Genomic DNA, 18,131 nt, shown 5'->3' with positions numbered 1-18,131 from the left:
ACACCTGGACAGGAAGAGGCATGACTGTGGGACAGAGCATCACATCTCATCATACCACATTGCTGATGCAAGGGAAGCACAAGATCAGGATTGCTCCCACTGCTGGGGCCCTGTCTGTGATTGAAGCTCCCAGTCCACGTGTGCACCACGCACTCCCATGACTGGATGCTCCAGTGAGCCATGGGAGCATATATTACCCCCTGCAGCTAAGAGCTCTGATCACTGTAAGGGCTCCCAAGCACGGGGAGTGTAAGGGAGTTAATCACATCTTAAAGGTACCATGTGTCAGGGGCCCTAGTTTGGTAAACTCACATGCTTGGGGAGTAGGACGTTATATGGGCTCCCCAAGAATCCAGTGAATAACATTATAAATAGCCAGGTAAGAAATCATGCTTAACCCTTGCCATGAGAGCAGGGTTTTGGCTTTAGTTTTCCTGGGCATAGGGAGATGCTTTAGCCCCTCAGCCAGCAGACTGAGTAGGTGCTGCATTCTTGCGTTTAAGATGCAAGGTAAGATCAAGTTGTTGTTCTGATATTTTCTCTTTTTTTCATTTGTTCTTCTGTCTCTGTTTGTATCAATAATATATGGTTATTGATTTCTTATGTTTGCTCTTGTTCTTTTAAAAAATCTTTTTGTTATAAAATATAACACATTTACTGTCAGTAAAACTGATTGACAAGCATTACACCATACAAGCAGGCTTCTTCCCAGGAATGAGGGATCTACCTTTTCTGAGCATATAACTGGATACGGTGGTGTTCCTTTTAGCTAGCAAAATCCCTTCTGCTGAGAGCTGATAAAACTACGTGAGGCAGATAAAGTTGAGGCACCACAGGTCAGGGAGATTACCTTGGGAGAATCTCAACCTGTCCTCAGTAGTCAAGTAGCAGACTGCTAAGAGGGGTTTAAGGCCTAAGGGCATCAGTGAAGGTGTGAGAACACCGTGAAAGTGTCTCAACAATGCACCTGACATTATCTGGGGTCATGGCATGTCACACAGGGGTGTGCACTCACCTCATGCCCTGGGCCAGATTTGGACCACGAGTTTTCTTGCAGGCCAGATCTAGCCTGTGGCACATGGTAGAAGCTTGAGCATGGAGCATGCAGAGCTTGTAGCTGTCATAGCTTCACTTCTAGCATTGGATATAGTGGCAGCTCCAGCTTTAGCATGGGGTAAGCAGCAGTAGTAAGTGTGGGATCATTTCCCACTTGACTATGCCCCTCAACTTCTGGTTGACTACTGGGTAGCCCAGCAGGTTGGATACAGCAGCTTCAAGGGCCAAATGTTCATACCTTTGCTCTACTGAGCTTGTGCAGATAAGTTTTCCAAAGGCTTCAAACTCAGCCCAATCTAGACAGGTATCCATAGTAACAACAAAAAGCATGCTCCTCACCCAAAGTCTACCCCTGACAAATATAAAGTACCGGCTTCAAAACTTAAGGATACTAGAAGCTTTGAGGAGAGGGAGGGAGGGAGGGGGTCAAGTGACCCTTATATCGTGAGCAGAACATTTTCCCAAAATTTGTTCTCAGAAAGGACTGAAAATTCCTCAACAGCTCATCTCAAGTCATACTGCAAGCATGGAAAAGTTCAACCCAAAATGGCTAACGTCTAGCTAAGTTAAGTCATGGAAAACAGGATATTACAATAAAAAGTGTTGAAAAACCCAAATAATAAGCAGTGCTGCCAGCCCTCTGATTTTAATTTTCAAGGCTTGCTCATACCAGAGAAATGATGCAACACTTCAGCTCCAAGCCCAATGCATTCTGATTTGGAAATGCTCTTATTTTCCTCTTCAAAAACTCTGCTTTTATAATATATATCAGTGTCTGGGTACATACAGACATTCAGGGAGCTTAGAGGAAAGTTAGATTGTGTTAAAAGTGGCCACCTAATCTAGCTTAGTTTACCCATGTGTAGACCTCATACTTAAATCCCTACTTAAGTCAGTTTAAGTGCAAACTGTACAGAAGTCCCAAGAAGGTTAGATCTGTCAAAAATGGCTGACCCACTCAATTTAACTGTAGCTCAAAGGTTCACTAAGTTAGATCAGGTACAGGTAGACTGATCTAACTGAACTTCTATATAGTTCACAGCTCAGCTCCAGGCTGAGCCACTGATCCCAGCCCTAGGGCTGCACTTTTCCTATCCCTGCCTGACACCAGGTTATTTTTAGCCCCTTCCCCCAAGGACCAGCCCCTAGTCCCCCCCCCCCCCCCAGCCCACCAAACCCCCCAGTCCTGCAAGCCATTCCTGGTCCTACTGCTATTTGCTGGTATCAGGAGCCAATCAAAGTCAGGGTGGGGGGAGGAGAAGGCAGGATTGGTATGGGGTTGGGGGGCTAAAAATAGGCCCTAGTCAGGGGGGAGAGCCCTTTCCAATTATGTCAAATCCCCCCATGAATCTGCCCACCCCCTGCACCAAGATTTACTTCACCTGAGCTCCCAAGACTGGTGAATGCTGGTAAAACTGGCCTAGGAGCAGTTTGCAGCACTGCAGGGTGGGGGGTAGAAAGCGGGGAAGCCCAGGACAAAGGTGGTGGGGTGGGCCTCTCCAATCCTGCCAACCCTTCCCAAATCCTCTGATCCCCACCATGGACCCCACTAGCTCCCCAGTTCCTCCCAACCTCCCCCGCATATGCTGCTAGCCCACCCAATTCCTCCAAGCTCATTGCCAACCCTGTTTGAGCAGCTACAGTTTCAGGACTCACTGTGCCTTATGCACATAACTTGGTGAGTCTACTACATTACATACTTGCCTGGCCAGAGTGCAGACTTACTGGGCATACTCAGTAGCTGCATCAACACTTACTAGTTGTCTAAGTGCAGGTCTACTCTGGGTACATTGTGCATGCCCAAGCGTTGATGCAGCTACTGAGCATGCCCAATAAGCCTGCACTCTGGCCAGGCAAATTTGTAGTGTAGTAGACTAACCAAGTTATATACATAAGGCTCAGTGAGTCCTGAAATTGTAGCAGCTCAAACACCCATGTCTAGCAGGAATGGAATAATAATAAAGATTACCAACCCACCTCTTTGTGGTGTTAGGGGGACCAATTGAGATACACACTGTGCAAATGCTATTAAAAGCTTTAAGTACCTGGAAAAGTCAGGTTTCTTCCGGTTGCTTCAGTTGCTCCCCCCTACCCTGAGAAGGCAAGTTCTGGCCTCTGGAGGGATTTGGAGTGTATTTGAGCCTTGTCCTGGAGCCTGGTGAAATGTTTGTCATTTTTCTAGACAAGCCAGGGAGACTTGCACTTGATGAAGTCCATTAGAGGCTGTATCATACAGCCTGGATGGAAATGAGGTGATTTAACAGACTACTTGATTTCTTTTTAGGAATGTAAAATGCTTGAAGGGAGAAGGTTTATCCCTTTGAATGAATATCTACTGATCAGCAGTACAAGTGGACACGACCAAGGAAACTACACCTGCAAAACATCATATACTTACAAGGGAAAACAGCATAACATTTCACAAGACATCAGCCTGTTTGTTAGAGGTAATTTTTTTTTGTATTCCTCCAAGCTGTTATCTAGATTTATAACTTATCAGCAATACCACATATAGAACACATGGCTGTTGTTGTGTAAGAACTGGTGTCTTTCATATTGGTGCGCTTCTGCTGCCATAAGCCAGGCAGCCTGGAGAGCAGCTCCTGCAGGTAAGTCTGGTAAAGGAGGAGGAGGGATTGAGGCTCCCATAGGGAGGGAGGGAGTTGGTAGGGCAGGGATGGGGCTGGGGATGCTTCCCAGCTGGATGGTGCCTGGGGTTTGGGCAAGGCCACAGGCAGCTTGTTGAGGGGTGGGAACATGAAGCCAACTCCCTGCTGCTGAGCACACTGTGTGCGGGAGGGACTCATGCCCCCCAGATCTGTGGGGTAGAGAATAAGGTGCACCAGCATGGCTGGAGGGCTGTGGCATGGGACTGAGGGACTTGGACCTGTGTTCTGTAAGCAGAGGGGGAGCTCTTATTTTCCATGATAAAGAACCCCAAATCAAATGCCTACATTTATAGGTATTTAGAATTTATTTTATTATAGTGATTGAGGCACTGGTGGGCTTCAAAATTGCTTTAAAATAGTAAATATATCAATAAAACATTATGTTCAATTGATACCTATTAGTGGCATTTCATTTTAATTGCAGATTTGGGGGGTTATCAGAGAATTTGTAATTTTTTTTCTAATCAGAAAAAAACAATCCTTGGTCATGAGATGTTATGTTTGTATTATTTCACATTTTTGTTACATAATTATGTGATGGTAGCATTAGAACACAGGTGTAATGGGTATATAAGAGAGAGATTTACAGTATATGAAGTTTAGCACATGTCTAATATTTCAGGAATGATAAAAATAATTGAGATGTACAGTATAGGCCTACTGCTTTATTTTAATTTTAAGAATCACTAATGGTATTCTTAGACTCGTACTAGAGGCTATTGGCATGGCCTGTATTTTTCTCTTAGTAGTTGATCGTGGTGTAGGTACAATGTAAAATATGTATTAAAAAAAATAGTCAAACAAGTGTCTACATGACCACTAATCTAAACCATCATTCCTTTTGTGTTATTCTTCATTTACAGCAACCCCATGCAGCTGAGTCATTTTCCTAAGGAGGTTGTTTTATTCAGTTTTGTGTGGCAAAATTGAGTAGTGAATTTCGAGATCAAGTCTTGTGCTTTATTTATTAATGCACCCTGTAAACATTTAATGGGTCTGTGTTAAAAAGCATTAATAAATTCATATTTATAATGAGGTGTAAGGGGGCTGCAATTTTCTGCTTTCCCAGGGCCCCAGTAAGTTTTAATCCACCACTGGATACAAGGAAGTTCTGAGTGACTTCAGCTACTTTAACTCCACTGGTTTATTCTCTAGCCATCTTCCAAGTTATGCAGCAAGTAACACCAGAGTCTTACAAACAGTTTCATGCACTATACAAACCTGAATGATTCTCTGAGCACCTTCCATTTTCTGCACTGAATGAAGCAGGGGTGTCATGGGAAAATGTTAAAAACCATGAATATGTAATTAAAAGACTGTACTATAAGGAAATATTCTGGTATTTCATGGGTTTTAAGTGATTTACTTTGCAACATTAACAATATTCTTTTAATGTAGTTACCCATGTCATTTTTGTTTAGAAAAAGCAAATTTCATTAGGCCTGACAACAAGAAGCAAAAACAAATTAAGGAGCCACTACTAGCACTCCACACTTGGCTACATGGGCATGAGTATCCCCATTATACAGACAGCCTAGCCAAGCACAAAGACTGGCACATGCTTTCTAAGTAGCCATATGGAAAAGAGGATGAGACTTGAGCCTGCCAAATTTGAGGTGTTTCTCAAATTTTCCATGATAAAGAACCCCAAATCAAATGCCAACATTTATAGTTATTTAGAATTTATTTTATTATAGTGATTGAGGCACTGGTGGGCTTCGAAATTGCTTTAAAATAGTAAATATATCAATAAAACATTGTGTTCAATTGATATATATTAGTGGCATTTCATTTTAATTGCAGATTTGGGGGGTTATCAGAGAATCTGACCTTGTGCAGCTTCTCAGTGGGTATGAATCCTAGCTTATTAATAAGGTTTTCAAATGACTGTAGTCAGTAGAAAAGCAAGTCTAGAACCCATGGGGCTCTTAGCGCTCCACCTAGCACACCTTCTACAATGCGAGAGGATCTGGATGGCAAGGCGGAAAGCAACTACAGCAACCACTGCTATTTTTAACATACCATGTTCTTATTAACTTGTAGAGTTAAGGAGCCTTAATACAACAGGGAGAAACGATGACCCCATATTAGATACCTACTTCCCACTTAATTCTCCCTGGAAAACAAAACTTAGCCAAGACACTTGCACCTCATTTTCGAGTGAGGAATACACCACCTGCTGGCCATGTGATTCATCTGCTTAGAAATTAGAGCTGAATTTCTGATATAGTTTATTAAACATGAAGCACGCACCAAACATAGGAGTCAGTAATTAGTATGCATCTTCAGAGGACAAACATAAAAGTTAATTTTCATATAGTTACTTGAGTTTTTCTGAAAACATTCTTTCTACATTTAAAAACTGTTGTATTTTTTTCCATTACTAGATATAAATATCAATAATTTGCATTTTAAAATATTCCATTTTAAATATCAGGACTTGCTGACAAAAGTACTATTTTTAGCTTACACCAATGAATGGGAAAGATAATCTTCTCATCTTTGAGACATTTCAAATGAAGACACACAAATGTTGCACTGGATGAAATTAACGTCTCTTCTCCAATACCATATTTTTTATTAAAGTGTAAATATTCAAGAGTCTTGAAAGTGTTAATGTCAGATATGTTTTGCTATAGTTTTTTTAAATTCCTGCAATGAACATAAAATAGCCAACTTAACAACTTACCATATTTTCTATGGTTGCAGCCTCACAATTCTAATGTGGAGCTTCTCAGGAAGGAGGGGATGGGAGGGAAAATCACCTCTCCCTACACATTCCATCAGCTCATCTTCAGAGGATGAAAGAATTCTGATCATATTCTCTATTATATTAATTTAGTCCATTGCAACATTTGTGAAGAAATATAATTATACACTTAATTGCTACTCCAACCCTACAAAAAGATCTATTTAAATATTTTAATCAATCCCTTCATAGCTCACTTCTGCAGGAAGAAACCAAATAAAGTTCCTACACTGATGAATTCTAGAACAGGGGTTGTTAAACAGGGGTATAAGTACCCCTAGGGGTACGTAAAAAGATCCTAGGGGGTACACAGACATAGTGTGGCCGATAAATGCTGTGTGCATGCATGCAGCTGCGGCACAGCATGCAAGTGGCCAGGAGAGCAGCTGGGTCCAGCTGTAAGTGTGTTGCGAGGACCTGGGAGGGGGCAGATCAAGGCCCCAGCTGTGGGGAAGGAAGTGGGGCTGGGGCAGGGGCTGCCCAGCTGGGATAAGGCACCAAACTGAGCCATGTAGGGGACAGCTCCTGCTGCTGTACGCACCCCAGAAGGGCACGTACCCCAGATCTTTGCACAGGGTGGGCTGCTGCTGCAGGCTGGGGCTAGGCTGTTCCCAGCAGGGGCTGGGGCCAGGCTATGCTCAGGGGCAGGTAGTGGCAGCGCTGGGAGGGGGGCTATGGGAGGGGCTGCAGCCACTCCAAAATTCACCGTAACCCCACCCTTTAGCCCTCTCCCAGCACCACCGCCACCCACCCCAAGAGCAGCCTGGCCCAACTCCCCACTAGGAACAGCCCAGCACCAACCCCAGCCCACTGCAGCAGCCCACCCCACCCTGCATGCAGATCCAGGGGCATATGCCCCAAGTGCTTCAGGGGTGCGTTCACTGGCGGGAGCCACCCCCCTCCCCCTGAGCTCCCTGAGCTGCTCACAGCTGTCCCACGCTTTGCCCTGACTGTGCAGCCCCAGCTCTACTCCCTCCCTCACCATGGGGGCCTCAATCTGTACCCCCACCCCTTAAAAACAAGAAAAAATATAAAGGGATACATGAGCTGGAACTTTGAGAGAGAAGGGGTACACTTGTTAAAAAAAATTGAAAACCCCTGCTCTAGAGGAAGACAAAATGAAGAACTGGACAAAAGCTTAAAATCTGTAAAACATTATTAACATAGAAAAATAATAATAAAAAATAAATAAAATAAAGTTGACTACTGTTTCCAAACTCATCCTTAAAGTAGTTACAGGACAGACAAGTACACTTATTCATCTTCAGAATGGAAATGTCATCTAGTTACGTACAAACAGCATGGGGGATGTAGTTACGCTGCTGATTTTTTCCCCGCTGTATACTGAATGCAACTGTCTCCCTTTCTTGTAGGGCTACTGTTTCTGTATTGCAGGTTGGGTAGAAAATACCCGAATCATGTTTTCACATTTGCACAAACAGACGCGCAGAAACTTTGAGTTTCCCGTCTTTCTGTTTCCATCTTATTCTTAACTTCATCTGAAATTCAAGACAGAATAACGCACGTTCTGATCTTTGTGTGTGAAAGCACTAAAAATCAATGGAACTTTGAAGTTTAAATTGTTATTGTACAAATGGTTGCCGTAGCAACTCTTTCCATGTGAGCATTAAGAGTAGGATTTTTTTTTTTTTTTTAAGGTTCTCAGCACTGGCAGGATTCGATTTCCATTGAAGTCAAAGAGGTTCAGAAGGGAGCTTTTTATTAGGAGATAGCAACTCTGATCTGGAGACAGTGTTACATTCCAATCAATAATTACCTTCTGGCTATCCAATAGTCCTGTCATTTTTAATTGAATAGAATATTCTCAGCTTCCTGCCCTGCCTCTGCTACTGTGCATAGTTAAGCTGTTGCTATAATCCCTGTCAGAATGAAGGATGAGGTTGATCCTGTACCTATAGAGCCAGAACCCTCTCCCCAAAGCTCCTTATATTTATAAAATGCATATAAATACTTAAAAACGTAGTGAGAAATTGAGATCATCCCCTTCTGCAACAAAACTCTAATATGTTTTTTGTTTTGTTTTTTAATTCCCAGGACAATGTATTTAGGGAAGCCATGCTCGATGCCCTTTCATAGAGAAGGTAAGTTACAGGCAGAGAGGCTAATGAAAGGACCATTACAGCCACCACGGGAAATGAAAGCTAAGTTGTACCACATATGAATGACCTTTCCAAAGCCACAAAGAACATGTCCAGAGCGTGGATGTACAGTATGTAGTACTGCAGATCTATCTGTGGCACCACACACCACACATGCAGGCATTCCCCGTGCTGCTACTTTGCTGAAAAAAGGGGCCGGCACATGTGGTAGCAGCATGCACAGAAGCAGAGCCTGGCCAACTGGAGCCACTCCGGCTGCCATCCAGACTCCCTGCTGCAGAAGCACCATGGTTGCAGCTCCCTGAGGCCCCCACAACCCCAAGTAGGCTGCTGGGGCCAGCACAGTTACTGGCCCCAGCCTCTTCTACCCCACCCAAGGTAACCTGCCCCATGCCAGAGCATGCATAGCATGAGCGTTCCCCAGGGACAAGTAGCAGCAGCACAAGGCATGCCGCTGTTACTTGTTCCCAGGGAAATGCACATTCACACTTGTCTGGACACAGCCAAAGTGTCTATACGGAGACAGATACATAATTTGTGTCTTCTCCAAACTCATCCCTAAAGCTGTGTGCTGTTGTAAGACTCTGGACAGGAGGATATCATTTGGTATGTTATCTATAAAAGCACTTTAAATTATTTTCACATATATTTTCACATATAAAAGCATTATGATCATTTTTACAATAGTATGTTCTTACTAGTGTTAACAAAAACCAGGAAGCAATGAACAATGTATGCTATTACTCTGCAATTAACCTTCTGATGCAAAGAATTTCTTTTTCTAATTGTGGAGGCATAGAGTATCACTTAGGAATTGGAAGGGTCTTGCCGGGCCATGAAGTCCAATCCCCTATTGTGCCACAGAAATCTCTTACATAAATTTGCCCATCTTAAACCAGTTAAGTCTTTTGCCTCAACTGTTCCATTAAGAAGGCTGTACTAGATTTGATTGCTCTGATGGTTAGGAACAGTCTTCCGATAGCTATAGCCATTTGTTCTCATCCATTAGCTCAAACACTTCTATTCTTTCCCTCACATTTACCCCACTACAGGAGTGTAACTAAGGGTGGGTGCTCAGTAAAAGAGGGTGCTGGAATGGAGGCAGGCAAGGGGATACTGAAATGGAGGTGGGCGGTATAAAGGCTCCTGCCTTGCAGAGAGCAAAGGTAACCTCATCAGCCTTCTCCCTCCCACTCCTCCCCACTATGAGAGGTTCCACTGCTGGAGGGGTAATGTCACTACCAATAGCTAGATTATCCTTTTTCTGCCCTACAACTGCTATCAAATGAAGGGCTTTGCATCATCACTCAGCATATCAATCTGCAGTGGCTGCCAGGGGAGGGTCAACCTGGCTGTAGCAGCAGTTCCTCCCGCAGGAAGGGAGGGCAAGGCTGATGGGGAGACTGCTGTACCCACTCCATATGGGTGGAGACTGAAGTCCCACTACCTCCATTCTTGCACCCCAGAGCATAAATCCAGTCAGGTATGCCTCTGCTGCCCAGGAGGCAAACTTTAACAGTGATGCCTCTGCCTTACTGATATAATCATTTTTGACTCCCACTGATTAGGTGGGAGTCAAAACTGCCAAATATTTTGCCTCCCAGCTGATAAAGAGCAAGTGGCAAGGGGTGGGCCTGCCAGGGCACCTCCACCAAACAGCAGCGTAGATCCCTAGTGATACGCAGCAAGGACATAGCTGGTTAGGATAGCTTTTATTGAACAATTAAGCTCATTGATAAGGAGAACCAACAAAAAGAAAAATGAGGTGGCAGTAGAGCTCTGGCTGGCTACCAGACCAGACAGTTGCAGCAGTGTGGGCAGGGTGAGGGGCAATGCAGTGTGGGATACCTGGAGGACTGACTAGACCAGTGCTTGATTTCCACACATAACGCTCAACTGGTGCACTGTGAACCAGTTCAAAATAGTACCTGACTTTCCAGGTATACTTTTCAACTATTCCAGGCAGCTTTCAACTGGCTTAACAGGCCTACAAGTCTCTCTCTTTCAGGTTTAAACCACATTTAAACAGGTCTGAGTGATACATGTCCCTGCCCTCAGCCTTCTCTTATTCCGACAGGGTCTCCATTCCCCTGAACATCCCTGTAGTCCTTCTCTGAACCTGATTCAGCTTCCATCTGTTTTCCAGTAAGCTTATTTTTTAATAACTTTATTTGTATGGTATCAAATACAGGTACAAGAAACTGGGCTCTTCCTCCAACCCTCCCATTTTTTCAAAATTCCTTTCAGAAGTCTAAACTCTGAATTTCTCCTATTACAACAGGTGATGGTAACCAGAAAATACTCCATCAAAGAGCAGGATGCTAACTGGGGCATACAGAGTGCCTATAGATGTGATTGCTAATGTTCTAATTTGATTGAGTTTGTTCCAGGATTAATCAAGTTTGCTCCGCATTCTAATTAGAAAGCTCCAGCGTTGCCTCAGCACCACACGTATTAAGTCCTCCTGTGTTTCAAAATTATAGGGATGCATTAAGTAAAGCTTTGTTGAATAAGCGTTAGTTAAAGTGCCCCCATGGCCATTTTTAAAGGGGGGGAGGGAGTTTAATACACATGACAGTGAGCCATTTAAATTAGAGTGGCTGTCCAAGAACTGTTTTAATTAAAACACCCTCCCCACTTCCAAGTACGTGTATAGGCAGCCACAGAGACCAGCCTGGAAAGAGTTACATTTGTTCCAATTTCCGTTAATGTGCAAGTTGTGGAAGCAGTGATATTCCATGGAAAGTTAGGTTAGGCTGCAATAATGCCCATAATAATCAGCATCTTATGCAAACCTTGTAAATTAAAAAGTGCAAAATATCTAAACGTACCTACCTTGATTGAGAAGTAAAAACAATTGTTATACTGTAGGAAGACAACATTGTTGCTGTCATGTTTTTACTATAGAGGGCAACAAAAAAAAGAGAGAGAGAAAGAAGTAGAAAAAACTTCTATTTGTCTTATATTGACTTTTAGGAAAAAAACCTTTTTGCATCTGTATTTCAATGCTTTTAATAATGTGATATTATTGCGACTATACATTATTCATGGAGTGCTTTATAACAGAAAATTTTCATCATGATTGACATGTTTGCAACATATTGGAGGGAATAATCTACCTGCTAGCAAAGTACATCCATTCAGGAGCATGGCAAGGGGGCTGTCCCTCTCCTCAGTCCTTTGGTTGTTCTGTGCATGTGCAATGAGCTCCAAGATCACTGCCCAGTCAACACAGGGTAGTGAGTTCTGAGCTCTCCAGCGGATGGGGATAGGCCTGCCCCAGTGACTCTGGAGTCCAGAGGGGGAACGCTGCCACTACTCACCTGCCCCTTCCCTGCTGAATTTAGCAACGGCAGAAAAAAAAGGAGCAAGTGGAGGTATTCATGCTCTGGGCTTCAGAGGCAGTGAAAACAGAGGGACTAATTCAGAAGAGTGCCAGCACTGAATCACTACTAATTCTTGCAACACCAGCCTGCTCCACCGCCCTTGTATGATTCTCTTCCAAGTACTGAACAGGCCTAGGCTTGCTTAGCTGTGGCTTCCACAGATGTTGAGCACATTAAGCATTAAAGTAAGAGACTTTTAAAATTTTGTGTCTACAAAAAGCCCTATATATTTATTCACTGTATTCATTACTTAACTTGGAATATCTTGATCAAATTTTTTTTTTTTCTTAACTCTTTTGCATGTTGATCTAAGACTACAACCCTAAATGATTAGCCTCACTTAAGCTGTAAAGAATTAGGCGCTTCAGAGACCTTTGCATATTAAAAACTATTTCTAAGTCATTCCTGAATCCCTTCTCATTAGACAAATGGATGGATGGAAGAACGTGAACAAGTCCTATTTCTGCAACATGAAAAAATTAACAGGAAATAAAAATGACTTTTTTGTTACTTTTAAATAAGTTAATGCATATTTTGTACCAGCAAATATACATATATATATTAATTTCCATGAACTGAAAAAACTATTCTGATGCCTTTTAGTCATCATTTAGGAGCTTGCGCTTTTGCATTTTTTTCAGTTCTGAGTGGGTTAAAGTCTGTGGAAGCGAAGACAATGAGGAGCTCCTAGCCTCCCTATTAGGTGACTAATTGGATTTAGGTGCCTAAGTGCAATCCATTTCCTAAGTTCCAATTGGGATCCAATTAATTTTACTTCTTTTGTAATACACCATCATCTTCTCCTTATGGCCAAGATGCACAAAAATGCACAGAGGAAGAGGAGAAACAGGAGGCACTCACTTTTGCATTACAGTGTCTCAGGGATTCAATCAGGGTAGAACAGAAATATACTTAGGAAACTAGTAGCTCTACTTAAGAGCCTAATAGGTAGACTAGAATCTGGCCTATTCCTTCAGGAAAGGAATACCTGACGTGTGTAAGTGCAGTGTACTCCAGATAAGTGAACAGCCTTGGAACAGAAAAAAAATGCATGCACTTACCAGAACTGAATGCAAGGAAACCATGAGTGCTCCTTATGTCCATGGCACTGTAAATGGTGTGATACCAGCAACCCCAACACTCTCTAGCTCCCATCATCTTTAAGATTTCTAATAGTCACCTTGGAGGCTGCTATTAAAATCCTTGAACATCAGGGGAGATAACAGTAGCTAATGAGTTTCACAGCTGCTATTTTCAAGCCTTCTAAGACCAGCTCTTCCTCTTCACTGTTTATGGCCCAATTAAACTGGATACAGCAAGACATTTGCTGTAGCACCCTGGTTGAGAATCACTGGATTAAAAAATGAGAGCAAACATGAAGAATGTTCAGTTTTCATGGATTTTATCATGGAAATGCAATTTAAATGACTGTATTCCAAAATGGAGGTGGGGGTGGAATCTTTTTGGTAGGTTTTGTGCGTTTTCTTGAGGAAAAACAAACAGCTGACTGTCCAATATTCATTTGCAGTTCCAGTCACTTTAGAAAATGCACACTGTAACTAGGTTGTGTTTTACTTGTTCTGATCAGGCCTGATGAAGAATGTCTTGCATTGGAAACATAAGAGCATGAGAAATATAGGAACTGCAATTTACTGGGTCAGACCGTAGGTCCCTTTTGCCTAGTCTCTTGTATCACACAGTGGCAGAGAGCAGATCCTGAAAGAGAGAGTGAATTGGAGATACCAGGGGGCTTTTTCCCCACTGTTCTTCTCCCACTTGCAGCCTCCAATATTTTGGGTCTAGGAAGTTCTGATTCAGAGGCTGTATCCTTAAAGCTTGCCTAATTCTGTCCCAACTATGCAGTTGGCCCAATCAAAAACATCACCCTAAGACATCCTTGCCTTTTTAAAAAAAAAAAAAAAAAAAAATCCCTCTCAAGGACAGAGGTGACTTTGTCCCTCAAAGTGGCTTATTAAACATAGCAACAAAAGCATCCAGAGGGCTACCACAGGCCCAATCCAGATGTGCCCATATGTAAGTCCCAACATGAGAGTAAGGATTAAAACAGCTGTGGCATGGGCAAGCCCAGAACTGGCTTTGCTCTAATGTCCTGTGGCAGTCAGTCACCAGGATGATTTGCAGGCAAGCAGCTCCCAAGTATAGCAACTTGTTCCCCTTATAGCCTGTTATGAACCCACTCTATTGGTTCTTCAGCTTTCCCAAAGCAGCTGAGCAAAGGCAAGACCCAAGCTGATGGGAGTGCTGGCTAGCAGGGTCCAAGCCTCCTGTGGGGATGCACCCCCCTGCACCCAGCAGCACCAGGGAGGAGGAAACGCACGGGCTGCAGCTGAACCCAAGCCTCCCCCTCTCAGCTGAGCCCAGAGCAAAGTGCCCCCAGAGGGCAGGTGCAACCAGACTCCACCCTGCCTTAGTGCCCTTCCCCCCTTGCACTCAGCTGGGTTTTCTGGCTGCAGAAGTCTCCACCCTCATGCAATTCAGAGCCCACTGGGGAGAGTTTGTCCTTGCAGGCAGAATAGTCCTGTCCAGCACTCCCATGACAGCTGAGCAACTTTCACCAGCTAACACCTGCTAAAAAGTGACACCCATGATCCCAAGGTGGACCTTACCCCACTGCTCTCCTGCTATATGGAGTCATGGTCAGGTCTGCTGTTCCCTTGCGTATTTCACAAGGCAGAACCCTGCTTCTACTCAGTCCATGAGTTGACTTTGGGGCACAGTCCATCTCAACCCTTGTGGGAAAGGAAGGATATTCATGCTGTTCGCAGAGGGAATTAGCCTGTTAGTCTGAAGTTAGTCAGAAGGCAGGGTAGATTTGATTTATAGACTTTGTAAGATATACAGAGAGAGCACAAGGTTTCACAAAGCCAAGTTCACTGCATCAGATGCTGTGAAAGGACCTGCTGCTCCTACAGGGGAGTGATGCATCAGGAGTGCTGCCTGGACTCCAGGTTATAGCCTCTTTCTTAAATAGTAGAGAATACACAGATGGTGCAACTTGATGCAACAGCATGACATTTCCTTCCAAATGTATCAGTTCCAGCTAATATAATTTGCTCATCCCACAGGATATTGCCTCACTTTTACATAAATGCAATGCATGAAATTCTCATTTCATTATACACAACGGTTTTGTACACATACCATATCTCAGAGTCATAGAGAAGTAGGGCTGGAAGTCACTTCCAGAGGTCAGCTAGTCCAACCCCCTGCCTAAGGCAGGTTCAGTCCTATCCAAACCATCCCATATAACCATAATCTAAACTTTACATACGACTACCCTCAACCCTGACACAACATAGACCTAACACCCTAATCTGCCACAGTTAAACCAGGGGAATGGCAGCCGATGTCCTGCTTCTATAAAATGTTGCCAACATACGCTCAAAAGGTCTGGGGTATCAAGCCATGCCTCCCACTACAGAGGAAGGCAAACTCCCACAGTCCATACCAATCTGACCATGGGATAAAATTCCCCGACCCCAAATGTAGTGATCAGTGAGACCTTAGCAGAGGGGCAAGACCCTTTAGCCAGAAACTCTGGCTTTGCTCCAAGCAGGAGAATAGGCACACCCCAGTTAAAGTCCCCAACAAGCCCAGAAGCATGGGATAAACCTATGGTAGAAAATGTGCATAGCTGTGCCTAGATCATCCACAACCACTGGCTGTCCAACCTCTTTTTGACCAACTCCAGCGATAGAGAGTCCACCCACAGCTTCCCTAGGCAGTCTATTCTACTGCCCACTGGCCATGCACTGGGGGTGCACACGGGTACACATGCATCCCCGAGCTTGGTGGTGCACTCGCTGCAAAAAGGCACCACCAACACTGCCAGCAGTGCCTGCGGGCGGTCGCCACTTGCCCCACAACCCTGCCACCTACACTGCCAATGGCATCTGCGGGAGGTCCCCAACTGCTCCTGGCTGCTGCCGACACTGCCTGCAGGAGCTCACCACCACCACGCTCCTGCCACCAACAGCAGCTCGCTGTCCCCCCCAAACTCCAGCAGCACGTGACATTCATGCTACTGCCTCACCATTCTCACAGTGAAAAAGTTTTTCTGGCTATCCAATCTAAATCTACTTTTGCTGCAGCTTCAAGCCAGCGGTTCACGTCCTTCTCTCTGGAGCAAGAGAGGAAAGGAGTTTTCCCTCTTCTTTATGGCAGCCCTTCAAGTGTTTGAAGACTGATATCCTGTCCCCTTTTAAGCACCTTTTCCACAAGCTGAATGGGCCTAGCTCTTTCAGCCTCCTATGACTTGCCTTCCAAACCTTTGATTACCTTTGTTGCCCACCTCTGGATTCTCTCTCCCTCTAAATTCTCAATGTCCTTTATAAAAGTGGAGGCCAGAACTGCGCACACAGCTCTAGACAAGACCTAACCAGTGCTGAGTACAGAGGCACTATCACCTCCCATGTGTTGCACCTAGTGCTTCTATTGATACAGCCTAAAAGCATATTTGCCTTTTGTGACGCTGCATCACACTGCAAACTCGTATCCAGTGTGTGATCTACCAAAGACACCCAAGTCTTTGCTATAGTGCTACCATCCAGCCAGGTATCACCCATGATATATTTGTTTATGATTAATCCATCCAAAGTTTAGCACCATGAGGAACTGGTGCCTCCTGATACTGGAGGTGGGGGGTACCAGCAGTCAAATTGCCAGAACTGGAAGTGCTGCCAGCAAGCCCAGAAGTGCCAATGATGCTTCTCTCAGCACTCCCACAATCTCAGGAGGGGTTTCAGCTGTCACCCCACACTCCCCAGCCAGCAAGGGCCAATCTCAGAGGGGGAGTATGTGTCCCCCTACGTGTCACCTATGTGTTGCACCTTGCATTTTTCTGCACTGAACTTTATCCTGTTCGCTCTAAACCAACTTTCCAATCTGTCAAGATCCTTCTAAATTATGCTTGTATGCTCCAATATGTTCACAATCCTTCCCAGTTTTGTGTGATCCACAAACTTGCTTAAAAACTTGTCTTTGCTAGCATCCAAATCGTTAATAAGCATGTTGAATGGCACCAGGACTAGCACAGGCCCTTGTGGGACTCCAGTCCTACCATTCTGACGTAGACCTGTTAATAATTACCTTTTGTTTACAGCTTTTGAGCCAGTTCTCTATCCATCCTGTAGTAGTTTTATCTAGACCACATTTCTCCATGTCCAAATTCCACTCTTTTCCCATTTGGTTTGTATTAAAAAGGCCTAGTTTGTTTGCTTGTTTTGAAATAAAAATACAAGATTAAGTAAGTAGGCACACTTTTGGTTAGTGTTTCCTAATTGTACTTTTTATAATTATAAAAATGGACCCAAATATGGCTTTTATTATTTTTTTTTAATCTACCTTTTACATCGGAGATAGAAAACATCAACTTTTGAACTCATGGAGGATTTTGACCACTTGAAAGATCTGAATGGTGAAGTTAAAGGTAGGTGGAATCTAACTTGCAGGGCTGTCACGGCCCCTGCTGGAAAGAAGAGAAAGGTTGTTAACCAAGGCAGAATTCAGAAGCTGCAATCTCAGTTTAGGCTTCCAAAGATGTCCTTGTCTGAAATATAGTCAAAGTCCTCCAACAGAACCAGATCATCCATCATCAGTGTAGAAGCTAGGAGAGAAATACCTGGCCTGGAAAAGAGTGGGGTGACAGGCTATATATGTCACAGACAAAGAGATGATGTAGTGGGATAATAGTTGGTTGAAGCAGACTTCAGCTGCTTTCTACAGGGTCCCTGGAGTGCAACTTACCTTAGAAGGACAGCTTGCATTCCTCTGCCAGCCACAACAGAAGATGGCAAGAAGTTCTCTGATCCAAGGAGTAAAGACTACCAGAAGCCCTGAGACAAGGGCTCACTGAGCTCTACTAGCATTGGTAGCCAAGGCCTGATATGAGGTTGCTGAAATATTGTTTGTATAACTACCTGTTCACTCCTTGCTGACCATGACCCGTCTGGAGGGCTGAACCACAAAAACAGGTAGACCTCATACAGCTGCAGTGGCTGTTGCCAGAAGAGAAACTGTTATGCCACATCCAGCCACAAGGAGAGGAAGGTGGACTAGGCAGTTTAAAGCTGCCTTTCTACAGTCTCAGGCTACCTTGTTCTTCCAGGAATTGTAGAGTTGTAGCTGAGGT

General features: G+C 44.0%; 1 protein-coding gene across 1 annotated transcript in view; it reads right to left on the bottom strand.

Moving 5' to 3' along the window:
• The window catches only part of IL33R (interleukin 33 receptor), a 118,796-nt gene extending 101,406 nt beyond the window's left edge, over nucleotides 1-17,390 (bottom strand). Inside the window, exon 1 of the mRNA XM_090020726.1 lies at nucleotides 17,345-17,390. Coding sequence (XP_089876852.1) covers nucleotides 17,345-17,385 — 41 coding nt within the window. The 5' untranslated portion in view covers nucleotides 17,386-17,390. The remainder of the gene's footprint in view (nucleotides 1-17,344) is intronic.
• Nucleotides 17,391-18,131: the final 741 nt, after the last annotated feature.

The sequence above is a fragment of the Crocodylus siamensis genome, chromosome 1, assembly GCF_052110815.1.
Source record: "Crocodylus siamensis isolate JL-2025a chromosome 1, ASM5211081v1, whole genome shotgun sequence".
NCBI lineage: Eukaryota > Metazoa > Chordata > Crocodylia > Crocodylidae > Crocodylus > Crocodylus siamensis.
This window is presented reverse-complemented; position numbering and strand designations above follow the sequence as displayed.